This window comes from Mercurialis annua, linkage group LG6 (genome assembly GCF_937616625.2).
Source record: "Mercurialis annua linkage group LG6, ddMerAnnu1.2, whole genome shotgun sequence".
Classification (NCBI taxonomy): Eukaryota; Viridiplantae; Streptophyta; class Magnoliopsida; order Malpighiales; family Euphorbiaceae; genus Mercurialis; species Mercurialis annua.
The window spans coordinates 36,295,651-36,312,359 of record NC_065575.1 but is presented as its reverse complement, the minus strand read 5'-3'; the positions used below and the strand labels follow the sequence as shown (position 1 = coordinate 36,312,359).

Sequence of the window (16,709 nt, the reverse complement as noted above, 5' to 3'; positions counted from 1 at the left end):
AATTACATTCATATACTCAAAACGCTGCTCAAAGCTCTAAACTGACTTTAGCATCGGAGAGTTAATCGGACAACCACCGTCCGGTTAGCTTCTACCCTGTTTTACAGGTCTTACTCACCGGTTCAGAAGGCAGACTCCATCAATTGGTGCCGTCTGTGGGAAAAGCTTAACTAAACTTCAAAAGAAGGAGCTTTTCTGAACTCAAAAACAAATCTCATTGAAGAAGATGACTTCTGAAAGAGTAAACCTGAAGAATCAAACGTCACAGAGAAAACGAAAAGCAACAGAACTCTCAACTCCTCCTCCAGTAACTTTTGACGGGGAAGACTTCGGGAGAATAGCTGAAGAGCACAACGAAGCTCTGGTGGTGGCCATGATCATCGAACACTGGAACGTTGAGAGAATCCTGATCGATGAAGGAAGCGCAATAAACCTAATAACAAAAAAGGCCTACGAAAGCCTAGGAAGAGACCTAGCGGAACTAAAAAGAAATGCCACGCCTGTGGTAGGATTTGGGGGCTTGCCAATTAAGCCCAACGGAACAATTACACTCGATGTCAAGCTAGGAAGGACAAGGAAAAGCGAGGAATTACCTACACGGTTTAGTGTCGTAGAAATCGACCTGCCATACAATGCGATACTGGGGAGACCTTTCCTCCACGACTCAGCCGCCGTGACGAGCATAAAGGCACTAACCGTGAAGATACCGACGAAACAAGGAATTATCATGATACAAGGAAACCGAGCCGAGGCGAAAAAGTGCTACGAACAAGCAATAAAAGAATCAGGCGAAACAATGGCAATAGCAGAAATCCTTAATCACGACATCGAAGAAAAAGAAACAGCACCCGAAGGCGAAACAAAGAAACTCCAACTCGACAAGGAGAAAAGAGTAAATCTCGGCGCAAACATGAACCCAAAGATTGAAAGCGAAATCACGGCCATGCTGAAAAACAACGTCAAAACCTTCGCTGCTAACGCGTCAGAAATAGTCGGAATAGACCCCCAAGTCATTACTCATGATCTAAATGTAGCAGAAGCGGCGAACCCGGTGAAGCAAAAGAAAAGGAAGTTCTCGGAAGAAAAACAGAAAATAATCGCTGAAGAAGTAGAAAAACTGGAGAAAGCAGGATTCATACGAGAAGTCCACTACCCCGAGTGGGTAGCTAACGTAGTTATCGTAAAGAAAGCCAACGGAAAAAATAGAATGTGTGTAGATTACACCGATCTAAACAAAGCGTGTCCTAAAGATAGCTACCCTCTCCCAGACATCGATCAACTCGTGGACTCTACTGCTGGACACGCGATGTATAGCCTAGCCGACGCAGCTCAAGGCTACCACCAAATTCAGATGAAGGAGCAAGACCAGGAAAAAACTTCATTCATCACGGAGGGAGGAACTTACTGCTACACGGCAATGCCTTTCGGTTTGAAAAACGCCGGAGCGACATACCAAAGGCTTATGAATTTCATGTTCAAAGACAAGATAGGAAAACGAGTCCAGGTGTATGTAGACGACCTAATCATCAAGAGCGAGAAGGAAGAAACCCATGCAAAAGATCTTGAAGAAACATTCAACATACTAAATAAGTTTGGAATGAAGCTGAACCCTGACAAATGCACGTTCGGTGTACAAGGCGGGAAATTCCTGGGATTTATGATATCTCAAAGAGGAATAGAGGCGAACCCCGAGAAGATCAAAGCAATTATGGACATGAAGGCACCAACAAACATAAATGAAGTTCAAAAACTCAACGGGCGAATCACAGCACTCGGTAGATTCATGTCTTGCTCAGCAAAAAGATGCTTGCCTTTCTTCAAAGCCCTCAAAGGAACACAAAAATTTGAATGGAATGAAGACTGCGAGAACGCTTTTGAAGAAATAAAGAAGTTCCTCGTCACCCCTCCATTGCTCAGCAGACCGCTGAAAGGGGAGACGCTATATCTATACATCAGCACCACACACGAGACTATCGGGACAGTGCTGGTGAGGGAAGAAGATAACGAGATGAAGCCAATCTACTACATTAGTCGAGTCCTGAAAGGCGCGGAGACACGATACCCCGAGATCGAAAAAATGGCATTGGCCGTATTAACCACAGCTAAAAAGCTGAGATACTACTTCCAAAGTCACAACGTTGTGGTAAGAACAAATCAACCATTGCGAAAGGCGATCCAACGACCAGAAACTTCCGGAAGATTAGTCCACTGGTCCATCCAACTCAGCGAACACGACATAAGATACGAACCTCGTCCGACTCTAAAAGCACAAGCTTTGGCGGACTTTGTAGCAGAAATAACTCCAACCGAGACTGGCCAACCCAAACCAGCCTTGGTATGGGAACTCCACGTAGACGGAGCGTCGAATGAAAAAGGAGCTGGAGCAGAAGCCATCCTCAAAGGACCCAAAAAAATCAGAATCGAATATGGAGTAAACATCCAATTCACCGCCAGCAACAATGTAGCTGAGTACGAAGCCCTAATCGCAGGCCTCGGCCTCGCATTAGAAATAAGAACGGAAATCCTAAATATCTATAGCGACTCCCAGCTGGTGGTAAATCAGGTTAAGGGAGAATATCAAGCCAAAGAAACAGGGATGATCGAATACCTGAGTCAAGTCAAAACACAGCTCCAACAGCTGGAAGCACAAGGAGGACAATGGGAAATCATTCAAATCCCGAGAGAGGAAAACACCGAAGCCGACGCCATCGCCAAATCAGCATCAGAACTCGGAGATCTATTCGCTAAAATGCAGTTAAAGGAAATTCTCGAATCGCCAAGCACCAGAAAAACAGAAGTCATGGCAATCGAGGAGGCCGACTCCTGGATGACTCCATTGATCAAATATCTAGACCGCGGCGAGTTACCAACAGACAAAGTTGAAGCCATTCGCACCATCAGAAAATCTGCCAACTACTCTTTTCACAACGGAGTTCTCTACCGAACCTCCTTGACTCATCCATGGTCTAGGTGCGTCTCGCCTCAGACAGGAGAATCCATCTTAAAAGAAATCCACGAAGGAATATGCGGAGCACACGAAGGAGCAGTCACCATAGCAAGAAAAACAATACTCCAAGGATACTACTGGCCGACCATCAAAGAAGACGCGAAAACATTAGTCAAGAAATGTGATAAATGCCAAAGACACGACAACATCAGTCGTATACCAGCAGTACCTCAAGGATCAATGGAGAGCCCGTGGCCGTTCGCCACATGGGGGATTGACATAGTTGGACCGTTTGAAACGGGAAAACACCAAGTGAAATTCCTAATCGTCGCAATAGAGCACTTCACAAAATGGGTAGAGGTAGCGCCTGTCGCAACCATCACTGCAGCCAAAGTAGAGGAATTCTTCAAGAACGAAGTAATATGCCGATTCGGCATACCCCACACTGTAATAGCAGACAACGGCAAACAATTCAATTGCAAGCGGTTCAAGGCATTTTGCAAAGGACTGATGATCAATTTGAAATTTACTTCGGTGGCGCACCCTCAGACAAACGGAATGACAGAAGTCACCAACCGAACCATAGCACAAGGAATAAAAAAGAGGCTTTCTCAGTATAAGGAGAACTGGGCAGAAGAATTATACAACGTTCTATGGGCATACAGAACAACTCCTAGAAAAGGAACTGGCGAAACACCTTTCAGGCTCGCCTACGGTACTGAAGCAGTAATTCCAGTAGAAATTGGCATACCCAGTATCAGAGTAAACTATCTAGAAGAAGAAACTAACGAGGCTAGAACAAGGCTATGTCTAGACCTACTAGAGGAAAGAAGGGATGAAGCGGCAGCCCGAGCCGCTACATACAAGAAGCAAGCTGCAAGATACCATAAAAGGAGAATGAATTTTAGAGAATTTCAAAGAGGCGATCTGGTCTTACGAAACGCGGAAGTTGGCAGAGGAAACGCAGGAGTAAAGAAAATGCAGGCTAATTGGGAAGGCCCCTTCATTATAGAAGAAGCTACTGGCAAGGGCGCATATAAACTAAAGACAATAACTGGGTCCATGGTACCCAGATATTGGAATGTAGAGCACCTGAGAAAGTATTATCAATAGATTAATTCATGGCATGTACTTATTTCCATTTTTGAAATAAAAGGCGATTTGGCGATGAGAAGCAAATTTTATAGGCTCGCTCGAGACCTAATATATATAATTTAACAAGAATCGTTCGAATCTTAGTTAAAAACAATTTAGACTCGTCCGAGTCAAATAAATAAAAGGATCCGTTCGGACCTACAAATAAATCACAACAGCAGAAGTTTAGATTAACTTCTCAAAATAACAAGCGAGTTTAGATTAACTCTACAACTAAAGAAAAGCAATGGTCAAAAGATCATTATATTCACAGAGCGAAATTACAAAAGATCCGCCTACGATCCAATACAAAAAGAAGATAAAAGCAAAAAATACAAAAGGGAAAAAATAAAAATTAAGCTTTCTTCAGAGCATCTTGTTTCTGCTTATCAAGCTTCGCCTTCACCTCCTTCGCCAAAGAAGCAGGATCCAACTGATTGACTCCAGAAAGATCGACGCCAGGATTCTGCTCCCACAGCTTTGCCCCAATCGCCAACCGGTATTGAGTCATGACTTGGGAATAAAAACTCCCAGAGTCACCCAAACGCCGGCGGAGACGCCCCTCTTCTTTCTTCAGATCATCCCTCTCCTTAGTGAGAGCATCTGAAGAAGACTTTAGAGACTCGACTTCATCGGACAAAGTTCGAACCCGAGCCTCTAAGGCGGAAATCTCCCGAGTCTTGGCAGATACGGAGGACCTCAGCTGTTGGATCAGACCAGTCGCCTCGCCAGCTTCATCCTCCATCTTTTGCTTTTCGGAGAGCCAAGACTCAGAATCCTTCTGAAGCTTCTTCAATTGATCCACCGCATCCCTTCGACGGCGCTCCAGAACAGCGATGGACTGGACCACCTACAAAAGAAAGCAACAAATAAGAAAATTATCAAAGCAAATCACAATATAAATTAAAAGAAGACAAACATACCGAAAAACCGCCGAGACAGGCGAACTCAGCCAAACTATCGCCATGTTCGCGATCAATGGACTCGATGTCCTCTTTTATCATAATATTCTCCATGCAAGCATGAAGAATGGCGACGTTTGAAAGTCGATGCGGATTTTGTGCGTCCGCCCAAGCTGCAAACCGAGGTGCCTCCTCGATAGACACCCCAGAAGATTTCTTCTTCTTGGGACGCTTGGCAGAATCTCCAGCCTGGTCCTCAGCAGGACGCTTCTGGCCGGCGGTAGGCAACCCCTTCAGAGAAGGAACTGATTCCTTCGAAGGAAGCAGAGGCGACTCGGAAGTCGCAGCAGGAACCTGATCGCCAGAAGCAGGATCAAGATTCACCGAATCAGGCGTCGGATTCGGCACGGCGATCGTAGATGGATTAGGAACGCCGCTAGTGACCTCGCCCATATCTACAGTCATATCGACATGAAAATTATCAAGCAAATGTTCAAGAGAAGTCGACATCCTACAAAACAAAACATAACAACAAAAGATTAGAAAAATACCTTCTAAGGGAAGACCCGCCAAAAGTATTTCACGGCGACTCAAATATCGTTCTAAAAGAACGCTGTACTTGGGCTTATCAAAACGACAATCCGACAACAAAGACAAGGCGAAGTCCCTCTCCCCATCAGCCAGATCAGGTACATCAGTAAGCGAAACTTTACTAGAAGTAAAACTCCGCGAAAAAGAAGAAAAAGAAGAATGTTGAACCAAGAAAAACTTAGGGGTCCAACCCTTCAAAGAAGATGGAAGACTAAAAAGAGACCGATTCGGTCGACCACCCGCAAAAATAAATTCCTCACCCTTTCGGCGGGAGAAAACATAAAAATAATTAAAAAGAGCAAGCGAAGGCTCCTGCATCCGAACCCTACACGATTCCATAAAAGAACAAAGAAGGCGAATCGCGTTCGGATGAAGTTGACCCAAAGGAACACCTAAATTATGACAGACCTCTACAATTAAAGACTCTAAGGGAAATCTAAGACCCGCTAAAAGTTGTTCATGAAAAATTACTATCTTGGAAGGCGAATCGGTGCTATGATTCGCCCGATACAATTTTGCCGGTCTCAGAATAACATATGACTTAGGAAAATTAAATTCCTCGGCATAACCAAGTATCTGCTCTCTTGACAAGGAGCTCCGGGTATATTCTAGCTCGTCACGAGCACCCTTCGCGCCCTTAGTTACTTCTGACATTTTAAAAATTTTAAAATGGGGGGGAAACACGGAGTGATGATGAAATTAAAATTCTAAAAGATCAAAAGAAAGGAAAAGAAGAAGAACAAGAAGAACAAGAGGAATAAAATCAAAACTGCAAACTACCAAGAAATTAAATTAGTGAAAAGGTAAAATACCTCGCAAGCAAATACGCAGGATCGAAAGAAAGATAAGGAGCAACTTGAACACGAGGAATCTTGAAAGCAGAAGAAGGAAACCCACAGAAAGCTTGAAGAAATCGAAAATTTAACAGTTGCAGAAAAAGCAAAGATTGAAGAAGAAGGAAAATGAAAGAAAATGAGCAATTATATAGCCTGAACCAAAGAAACTGAAAAGACGAGATCCCATAATTACAAATAAGGACCAACTAATAGCGCACGAAGACACTTGTCCTTCATCCAGTCATAACCCTCTACTAATAGACGACACGTGGCAACGCAGAATCTTACTAAAGATGAAACGTCGCCCACAAATATATTAAACGACTCGCTTAGAATATTAAACGACTCGCCCATATAAGGGAACTCAGCTCCAAAGAGCTAAAATCCACCAAGGCAAAAATGTCAAACTACTTCAGCTCACTTGCGGGGGGGCTAATGATGGATACCGAATCCTATTGTAAGTATAATGGAGCCGAGTTGCAGGAGATCCACTCTCAGGTGATACCGGACTCCTCCTGAAGATCCGAAGATATGAAGGAGACGCCGAATCTCTTAAGATTCGGTGACATGCTAATAAAGACCGAATCCTTAGAGATTCGAAGATATGCCTACAAAGACCGAATCCCACATGATCCGCCGAAAGCGCGTCAGGTCCGGGATTCGAGTAATCGACTAAGTACGGAAGTATTGTCCTATTCGGACACAAACACTACATATGGAAGGATAAGCTCTACTTTAGGAAGATAAGACTATTTAGGAAGACGTTCCTAAATAGGACTCTTATCAGATTAAGGTAGATCACGACAAATCAGGAGAATCTCTACAATATTACCGAATCCCTATAAAGTAGGATTCACCTGCCTAATACAACTCTACTAGGTATATTTGACTACTATAAAAGGAGCACGAGGTATGCCTAGAATCACAATTACATTCATATACTCAAAACGCTGCTCAAAGCTCTAAACTGACTTTAGCATCGGAGAGTTAATCGGACAACCACCGTCCGGTTAGCTTCTACCCTGTTTTGCAGGTCTTACTCACCGGTTCAGAAGGCAGACTCCATCAGGTAGTAAGGCGTAATTATTATTTTTTTTGCAGAAAGTTAAAATGTTGGATATTAAACTCCCTATGTCACTCAAGTCTCAAGAAATTTCATAAAGGTCACTAAAGTCAATTTTCTTACAAAGTGGTCACTAAACTATACCTTTTATTACAAAAATATTTCTATTGTTACGAAAAGAACACTAAACTTTTTGTGAACTACAAAAAAATCATTAGATTATTCCTTTAATTACAAAAAGGTCACTGAACTATGTTCCTTTTTATAATTTTGACATGTCACGTAAGTAAAAATGTTAGGTTTTTACGTCGTTTTATATGGGTGAACCCTTTTGTAATAAAAGGTATAGTTCAGTGACCATTTTGTAAAAAAATTTAATTTAGTGACCTTTTTGAGATTTCCTAAGACTTGAGTGACCTGGGGAGTTTAATATCCTTAAAATGTTACAGCTGAATTGACAAAGAAAAACACAACTAAACATTGTTTGATAACAACAGGTTAAAGCCAAAAAGAACACAACATTAATACTTCAAATAAAGATCATTAAATAACATATGTAAACTAGGACTACTTCTAACATAACTAAACCAAGAAATTAACACTTCTTTGATTCACTTAATTGCAACAGTAGCAGACTAAATTTTTCGGCAAAGATTTTCATATTTCTTGTTTTCCAGATTTAGTAAACATTTGTTGTTAATACTGTTCTTTTGAGATTGTCCAAAACACTCTAACTAGTAGATTTCCTATAAAACCATCTTATCAATCTCCTCTAGTTCCTGAAATTGGAGTTTCATATGTAAACATGTAAAACCCTGCTCCAAATCACTTTAGCAAAATCACACTCAAACAAGCAATGCTCCATAATTTCAGAACCATTTTCATAAAGCACACAATCATCATCTTTATTCACTCCCCATCTTTTCAGGCTATCTTAAGTTCCCTTTTTTTTTCATCACCAACCAGAAGATAAAATTGTACTAGGGAATGAATTTCCATCCAAAAAATCCTATGTCGGGTCACTACATAACTATTCTTTCTAAAGAGCTTCCAAATATGATCCATAAAGTCTTGGTATTTATGCAAACTTTCCAACCAATGCTATAGTACCTATTAGAAGATATAGCAAAATTGTTCTTAATGTAATTCTAAGCATCTTTAGTATCCATATCAATTAGATTAGGGAGCATCCATATGCCATTTTCTAGAGATTAGTAAATATACTATTTTTAAGGACAATTGCATCTTTCATCTTCACTTAGAGAATTTCTCCAATAAAGAACAACCACGGATCCACGAGTCATCCCAAAAGTTGGTGGTTATTCCATTCCTAATTTTATACTCCACAATCTTCTTTAAATATGTTTTTATATTTAAAATACCCTTTGTTAGTCTAAACCAACTTGTAGTAATCCAGAAATCGGATGTCTATCCCACGAGGACAAAAGGTTTAAAGTGAACGAGATATTACTCTGATTTTCAATTCGGAAAGCAATGAGTAATTGGGTTTTGTAATTATCACTACAAGGAACTAAATTATACTAATAACCAACAACGCAAATTGCAATAAACAAATTAAATTAATAACAGTTGTAAACAATAAAAGGAGACGTCTAGGGGTCGGAACTAAACCTAAATATTCGAGGTTACGGGATATGCAAACTTGGTACGAACTAGGACCGAATCGCTTCTAAAGCACTACTCCCGCTCTCTCGAGCCTCAAAGAGCAACAAAACTGCATTCAACCAAGCAACAACATCTAGTTCACTCTCGTGATCCTAATCATAGAAGTCAACAAAATGCAATTAATCAATCGATTCTATGGTCGCCTATTCTCTAATCCGCTCTCGCGGCATCAAATTTTAGGCTCCTAATCTTGTGGATACATTCAATTAGCCACCTCTCGGTGTACTAAGCAAACTAACAACAAAGCTAGGGTAGCTAATCCTAGATAGGCATTAAACTTCAAGATTAGCACAAGTTACTTAACCAAATAAGCATATCTCATAAAGCTAAAACATTCAAGATCTCATTCCAACCCCCAAACATGGGGGATTTAGCCACTCATGGCTAAAACAACAACAACACTAATTAAATGAGCAATAAACATTAACAAGTCAAGATTAGTTACCCTTATAGCACTAGAGACATCAGTTTTTAAGCTTTGTGATTTTCTCTAAAGACATCATTGATTTATTCCTACCTTCACTAGACCCAGTTCGAAGAAACTTTAAGCACATCTTTTGAATTTTCTTGTCGACTTTCTTTGACAGGATCACGATTGAAGTCCAAAATACACGCATACTCATAAAAAAAACTGCTTGAATAAGCCGAATTCTTTTAGTATATGATAAAAATCTGATAGTCCAAAAATGGATCTTACTAGTAATCTTTTGAATGATCTTGTATTATGAAGTTCTTTTAGTATATGATGAAAATTTGATGGTCCAAAAATGAAACTTACCAGTAATCTTTTGAATGATCTTATATTATGAAGTTTTTTTTATTTGAATATCTTGTATTATGAAGTTTTCTCGTTTTCTGCCACTAAATTTTAGGGTATTAAATGTAAATTTATAAATCATTTTATTTAAGCTATATTCAAAACTATGTTTCATAAATATTTATTGTTGAATTAAGCTTTTTATCCTTCTAGAAAAAATTGAAGCCAAAATTATGCAATCGGATGGTTTAATCCTTTTCTCGGGTTTTTCGATTCAGTCTGGTTTATTTGGTTCAGTCTGGTTTATCTGGTTCAGCCCGATTTATCCGCTTCGATCCAGTTCATCACGGTTGAACCATATTTTCGGTTCATCACGGTTGAACCATATTTCTGGTTCATAAATGTTAATTGGACCGGCCAAACAGCTCGGTTGAACCGGCCGGTCCGGTTTTAAAACACTGGTTACAATCACAAATGTGAGCTTTCATTGGATTTACATGTTAACTATTAGCTCTCAGACTGCTCATGGAATAGAAATGAAAGAAAAATGATAATAGATTCACATTTTTTATAATAAAGCCCAATAATTATGAGTAAATTTGTCAATTATACTTCTAAAATGTCAACACAATTAGCATTTTTCATTTCATTCAAATCACATATTTCTATCCTTAAATATTTAGAATTATAATGGACATGATTCTAAAAAATACAAAAGTTATGTAAATTAAAATTCATAAATTGAGATAAATGGATTTTTGAAACATATTTTGATGTGTTTTCTATTTTTCGAATAAAAAATTATTTTTAAACTCTGTTATCTTTATCATATATTATAATGTCTTTTATTACAATGTCATAAATTTATTAGATCTGATTGTTACTTTCAAAAAAATTGTGGGTAATTTGTGTGGGATTTTTCTAAAACTATATAAAAAAATATATTTACAAAAATACTAGTCAAGAATTTAAAATCTTTTGAGGTACTGTGTTTATAAAATTATCAAAAGAAAAATACATCAAAAATATTAAAACAAACATAAAAAATTACTAGATAACACCCAAAAAGATAACTAATTGAAAAAATTTCATTAAAAAACACCAAAGAAAACACAAAAACACTTAAAACATTCATAAAATCCAACAAAAAATCAACAATGCACTGGTTAAGATATCATGTGCTGATCGGCGCTAGCCAAAAACATTTTCTTCTAGATTTTGGCAAAAATTCGGTGATCGATCGACGGACTCCAGAGATTTTTTAGTGTACTTTAATTCTTTTTTATAAATACAATATTTTTATAAATAAAAACTAAATTGAAGTAAAGAGCGTAAAAATATGAATATAATTTAATTTTTTTATATAATTTTTTATAAATAAGTTTTGGAAGTTCTCAATTTGTTTTTCTTTTAAGAAAAGACGAATTATAAATTTAAGTTGGCTAAATTTATTTTGGAATCTCTAAACGATATGATTTTGATTTATCAAATCTTTCGTTTTTTATATGACTTTTTCAGATTTTTAAACTTTCACTTTGATTCATTGAGTTTTTAAGTGGAGGCCACTTAACGACTCAATGCATTAAAAAATGAAAGTTTAAGAACCTAATTCACTTACCAATAAATTAAAAAATAAAAGTAAAAAATAAAAATTTTAAGACCTGAAAAAAATAAATAGAAAATAGAAAATTTAATAAATCAAAATCGTATAATTTACAAACTCTAAATGAGTCTAGCCGTTAAAGTTGTACTCCAAAATTGGATAACGCTAATAGGGCGTAGTGTAATTGCAGCGTAGAGTCGTCCGCGGAGGATAAAAGCAGATACAGAGAATTAGGTTGTTTTGTTTGGAGAAAGCAGCCATCTTTATGTTCATCGGATAACAGAAACAAAGGGCAAATACACAAACACCTTAAACACTCACTGGTACGCCATTTTATTTTTATTATTTCTCTCTAATTTTCCCCAAAAGTTTACACTTTGCCCTTTATTATTATCATTGCATTCCAAATCTGCTAAATTTATCAATTTTGGTTTTAGGGTTTTGTTCTCCATATGGGCTCAATACATCTGCTGTGGTTTTATTTTAAATTTAATTTTAGATTTAGGGTTTTGCAGTAATCTTGGTTGATGGGTATCTTTTGTTACGGAGCAGAGTACATATTTTGGATTCCTTTTTAGCATAGGTTTGATCTGAAACACCCTTGATTCAACTATGTATTTACTGCTATCTGTTGGTCTGTCCTCGAAGGGGAATCGAAAAAAAAATTAAGGGCTTTTTAAGCTGATTAAAATTATGCTCCAAGTGTATGTCGATTCTGATTTAGTGATACAGCAACTTCTTTAGCAGTTTTTTGTTGGTTTCTAGCAACAAATGGAGTCCTTTTTAACTGTTCCTGTCCTCCGCCCATGTTCGTGTTGCTATCCGCCTGCATTTGTTGCTGTGCATTATGTACATCCTTGCAGGTTCCGTTCGTTTTCCCTAATGGTTAATGAGGATTTAGGTTAATTTGGGGTCCATGTAACTGCAGTTAGTGGATGATAAGACGTGGGGCGTGAAACACATGGCAGACGGCTCTGGAGTTGAGGACCGGGTGGATTTTGAAGAAGAAGAGGACAATTACATGGAGGATGATGGTGAAGATCAAGTAGAAGTGGAGGGAGATGACGATGATGACGATAATGATAATAACAGTGCTGATGGGGAAGTCGAGAATAATGAAGAGGAAGATGAGGACTCAAAAACTGATGGTAGTCAGCGAGACCAATCGCCGGAAATGGACAGAAGTCGAGCTGATTCAGAGCCTTTGGAAGATGAAGAAAAGCCCACTGCCTCTCTCAGTGAAGAGGATAAAGAGAAGCATGCTGAACTTCTTGCCCTTCCTCCCCATGGTTCTGAAGTTTTCATCGGTGGGCTTCCAAAGGATGCGTCAGAAAATGATTTGAGGGATCTTTGCGAACCAATAGGCGATATATTTGAGGTTAGAACTGTCTAGATTTGTACTTGTGTTTTCTCTGAACCTAATTTGTTCTTGCCATTATTAATGTGTGTGTTATTTCAAAAATGTTATCCAGATAAGGTTAATGAAGGATAAGGACACTGGTGAAAGCAAAGGATTTGCTTTTGTTGGATTTAAATCAAAAGAGGTTGCAAAAAAGGCCATTCAAGACCTTCACAGTAAGGAATTTAAGGTAATCATGACTTGGTGCAAATCCACACATTGAATAACTGTATTTGGTCTTATTCTTAAAAAAATGCATCATCGTTGTAGGGGAAAACTTTAAGGTGTTCTATTTCTGAAACCAAGAACCGATTGTTTATTGGTAATATCCCAAAGAACTGGACGGAGGATGAATTCAGAAAAATTGTAGACGAAGTCGGTCCTGGAGTTGATGTCATTGAACTAATAAGGGTAAAGTTCATAATTGAAGTATAACTTCTCCAGATAATAAAATAAGTCATTGTAGCATCCTCGTAGTGTACTAATTCCTCTCTGTTACAATCCAGGATCCGCAAATTCCAGCACGTAACCGTGGTTTTGCTTTTGTGCTGTATTACAACAATGCATGTGCTGATTATTCCAGGCAGAAAATGTTAGATTCGAGTTTTAAGCTGGATGGAAATACCCCAACTATCAGTTGGGCTGATCCAAAAGGAACACCTGATCAATCTGCTGCTGCTGCTCAAGTAAGTTCCAATTTGAGCAATTTTCAAAGCTGAGACTTCATAATTTAAACTGTCAAATTTTTTAACGGATCCCAAGCATTGTTTTGTTTATCGTTTTTGTCAAGTTTTATGCTACTATGACATTTGATACAAACAGGTCCTCATCTTTAGTTTTCAAAAATTTGTGCAGACATTTAGAAAAATGTGACAATTTCTAAACAGTTAATATTCTTCTTATCATCAGTTTGGTAGGGATTTCAATTCCCTATCTTTTTCAAAAAATCCCCTGATGTACTTAACATCGTTATATTTTCTTTAAATCTGTCATATTTGCAGGATGCTCAAGGAGAAGTATATCTTCTCGTATTTAATAAAAATAAAATAGTTCCTGTATCTATTTTTTCTTGGAAAGTTTTCTTGGACCAGTTTATTTTTTAGCTGCTGCCATTTCTAACAAATAACCTTGACTAAAAGTTTTTACATATCACTTTGGATGCCAGGTTAAGGCTCTATATGTGAAAAACATCCCTGAGAACACCAGTACTGAGCAGCTGAAGGAAATATTCCAACAGCATGGGGATGTGACAAAAGTTGTTATGCCACCTGGAAAAGCTGGTAAACGAGATTTTGGGTTCATTCATTATGCTGAAAGGTCAAGTGCATTGAAGGCAGTCAGAGACAGTGAGAAATACGAAATTGACGGTAATTTTTGAAACATCTAGGTTAAGAGATGGACTGGGATCAATATTTAATGAATCAAGATAACCCTGTTTTCGGATATCAGAATAATGTTCTTTTAGAATTGATTAAACTTCTGTGGAAACGGTTTATGCCATCAAGATAACCTTTAAAATTGCAATAAGCAATGTCAACTTTGAATTATTCATAAGATGTGCTTGCTATTTCACTGTTTGATTAAAAGCTGTTGTCTGTTTATTCTTTTACAAGAAATTATGTTTTACCTCTTCTCCGTCCATTGGTCAGGCGTTTTGTTTTCATCATCCCATCATTCTGTAGTTTAGCTGATTTGTTTTTATAATATGGTTTTCTTTAAGTGCAAATTTGGGAATTTGATGCATGCTGATTTCTGCATTTATTGTTATTGGCTCAATGCAACTAGTGGCATTTTAAGTCTATATCTGTAAATTAAAAAGACCAGCAATAAGATAGCTGTATTTTAAGCAAAAAATGGGGAGAGAGGGGAGATCATAGAGCTGATATAGGCTATGCTTGTTTTATAACTGCTGTTCCGTTAATCTTTTTACGTAGATATTAATGAAATTTGATACCACTGAGCTTTACTAACAGGCCAAGCATTGGAGGTTGTCCTTGCCAAGCCTCAGGCTGATAAAAAACCTGACGCGGTTTATCCTTATTCTGCTGCACTTCCTCCAGGCCATGTTTCACATCCTGGGTTTGGTGGATTTGCCGGAAATCCTTACAACTCCATGGGTGGTGGATTTTCTGTTGCTACCCCTTTTCAGCAGGTATTTATTCGATCCGCTCCCGACTGTTGACTTCTGTATTAGTAAAATATACTTATTTTTTTTCCATGAATGAGCAGCCAGTTATATATGGAAGGGGTCCAATGCCAACAGGGATGCATATGGTACCAATGGTTCTACCAGATGGTCGAATTGGTTACGTTCTGTAAGTTTTTTTTTATCTTTTTTTTTTGGTAATATACAGGTTTTTTCAACCATTGCCTTAATGTGTCGGGATTTTACAGCCAGCAGCCCGGAGTACAGTTGCCACAGGCTCAACCTCGGCCTAGGAGAGTTGATCGGAGCAATGGTCCAAGTGGGCCTGGGCGAGCTGGAAGTAGCGGGGATGATGGCAATCGTGGCAGAAGATACCGACCATATTAGCCTGAGGTGTAAAAATGTGTCCTAGTTTTGGCCGACGCTATGCAGAAAACATTATAACAGAGCAATGGCTCATTCCCACCCCAAATTTCTCTAGAATTTCTTTGAAAAGAATTGAAAAAGAGAAAATATTAGAATTAGGAGTATGAAGTATTCTGTGAGTTGAATGTGACATGGGATGACAGACAGTATTTATTAATTGGCATTGTCTTATCTCAACCAGCTTAAATGAAAAAAAGAAAAGGAATTAGCTTTCATTTTTTAGCTATACAAGTCATCAGTTTTGCAATTTATTTTCAATTTATTGCTTGTATATAACTTCATATACAAGCAAATTTATATCTGTTTTTGCTCTAATTGATGCAGTTGTTGCTCATGGTGCATGCTTAGCGGCCTGTGCACTCAGCAGCATGTGTGGTCGCTCTCTGAAACCCAAAAAATTGCATTTTTTTGAACATTATTTTATTGAAAGACTACTTAATGAAAAGTTACTAATGAACACAATGATTAAAGATTAGGACTTTCTTTGACAAAAACAGAAAACAAAAAGCTTAGGAGTTTAGGACTATGGATTTGCTTCTTAAATTTATAGATAATGAGCAATAAATTTGCTCATTTTATTAATTTTAATCAACTAGATTAAAATATAATTAGTCAATTGAATCTTTTAGTATTATAATTATTTTCGAAGTCTACATATTTAATTTAAGGCTTAATGTCTTAAAAAACCCAACCTTTCATCCCCTTTTCAATCCTACCATGACGTTGCAAATCTGTCAATTTTACCATATTTTGCATTTTTTCATTTCAATTGTACCCTAAAGCATAAAAGTGATCTTTTTTTATTTGACAAAAATTCTCTAAATTGACCCTTTTTGCATTAGATTAATTTTTATATTAAATTGATCATTTTTAAAAAAAATTATTGAATCTTTATCGAATATATAAAGGTCAATTTTATGCTTCAGGGTACAATTGAAATGAAAAAATGCAAATTGGGGTAAAATTGACAATTTTTCAACGTCAGGGTAGAATTGAAAAGGGGAAGAAAGATCGGGATTTTTAAGGCATTAAGCCGTAATTTAAATAATAAAAATTCAAAAGCTTAAGAAAATACTTCCTCAATTTCAAGACAATTGTCTATTTTATTATTTGCACATAACTTCAAAAAACACATTTCATATCCTAAATATTTTAAATTTATTTTTATTCCTTTTTACTATATTTTTATTAAATATTATGATCAATTTACTTTTTTAAA

At 37.6% G+C, this 16,709-nt stretch overlaps 1 protein-coding gene across 2 annotated transcripts; it reads left to right on the top strand.

The window, feature by feature from the left end:
- The first annotated feature begins 11,696 nt into the window (after nt 1-11,696).
- LOC126687088 (heterogeneous nuclear ribonucleoprotein Q) lies at nt 11,697-15,705 on the top strand. Of its 2 annotated transcripts, XM_050381450.2 has the most exons (9): nt 11,697-11,842; nt 12,448-12,897; nt 12,992-13,108; nt 13,189-13,329; nt 13,425-13,604; nt 14,084-14,285; nt 14,892-15,070; nt 15,148-15,233; nt 15,313-15,705. In XM_050381450.2, exons 2-9 carry the CDS (start codon nt 12,481-12,483, stop codon nt 15,449-15,451), a joined length of 1,461 nt encoding a protein of 486 aa, XP_050237407.1. In that variant the 5' UTR covers nt 11,697-11,842; nt 12,448-12,480; the 3' UTR covers nt 15,452-15,705. The 2 variants fall into 2 exon arrangements, with proteins under 2 accessions (XP_050237407.1, XP_050237409.1); XM_050381452.2 differs by lacking the exon at nt 11,697-11,842 and having other exon boundaries at nt 11,858-12,897.
- The last annotated feature ends 1,004 nt before the right edge of the window (nt 15,706-16,709 follow it).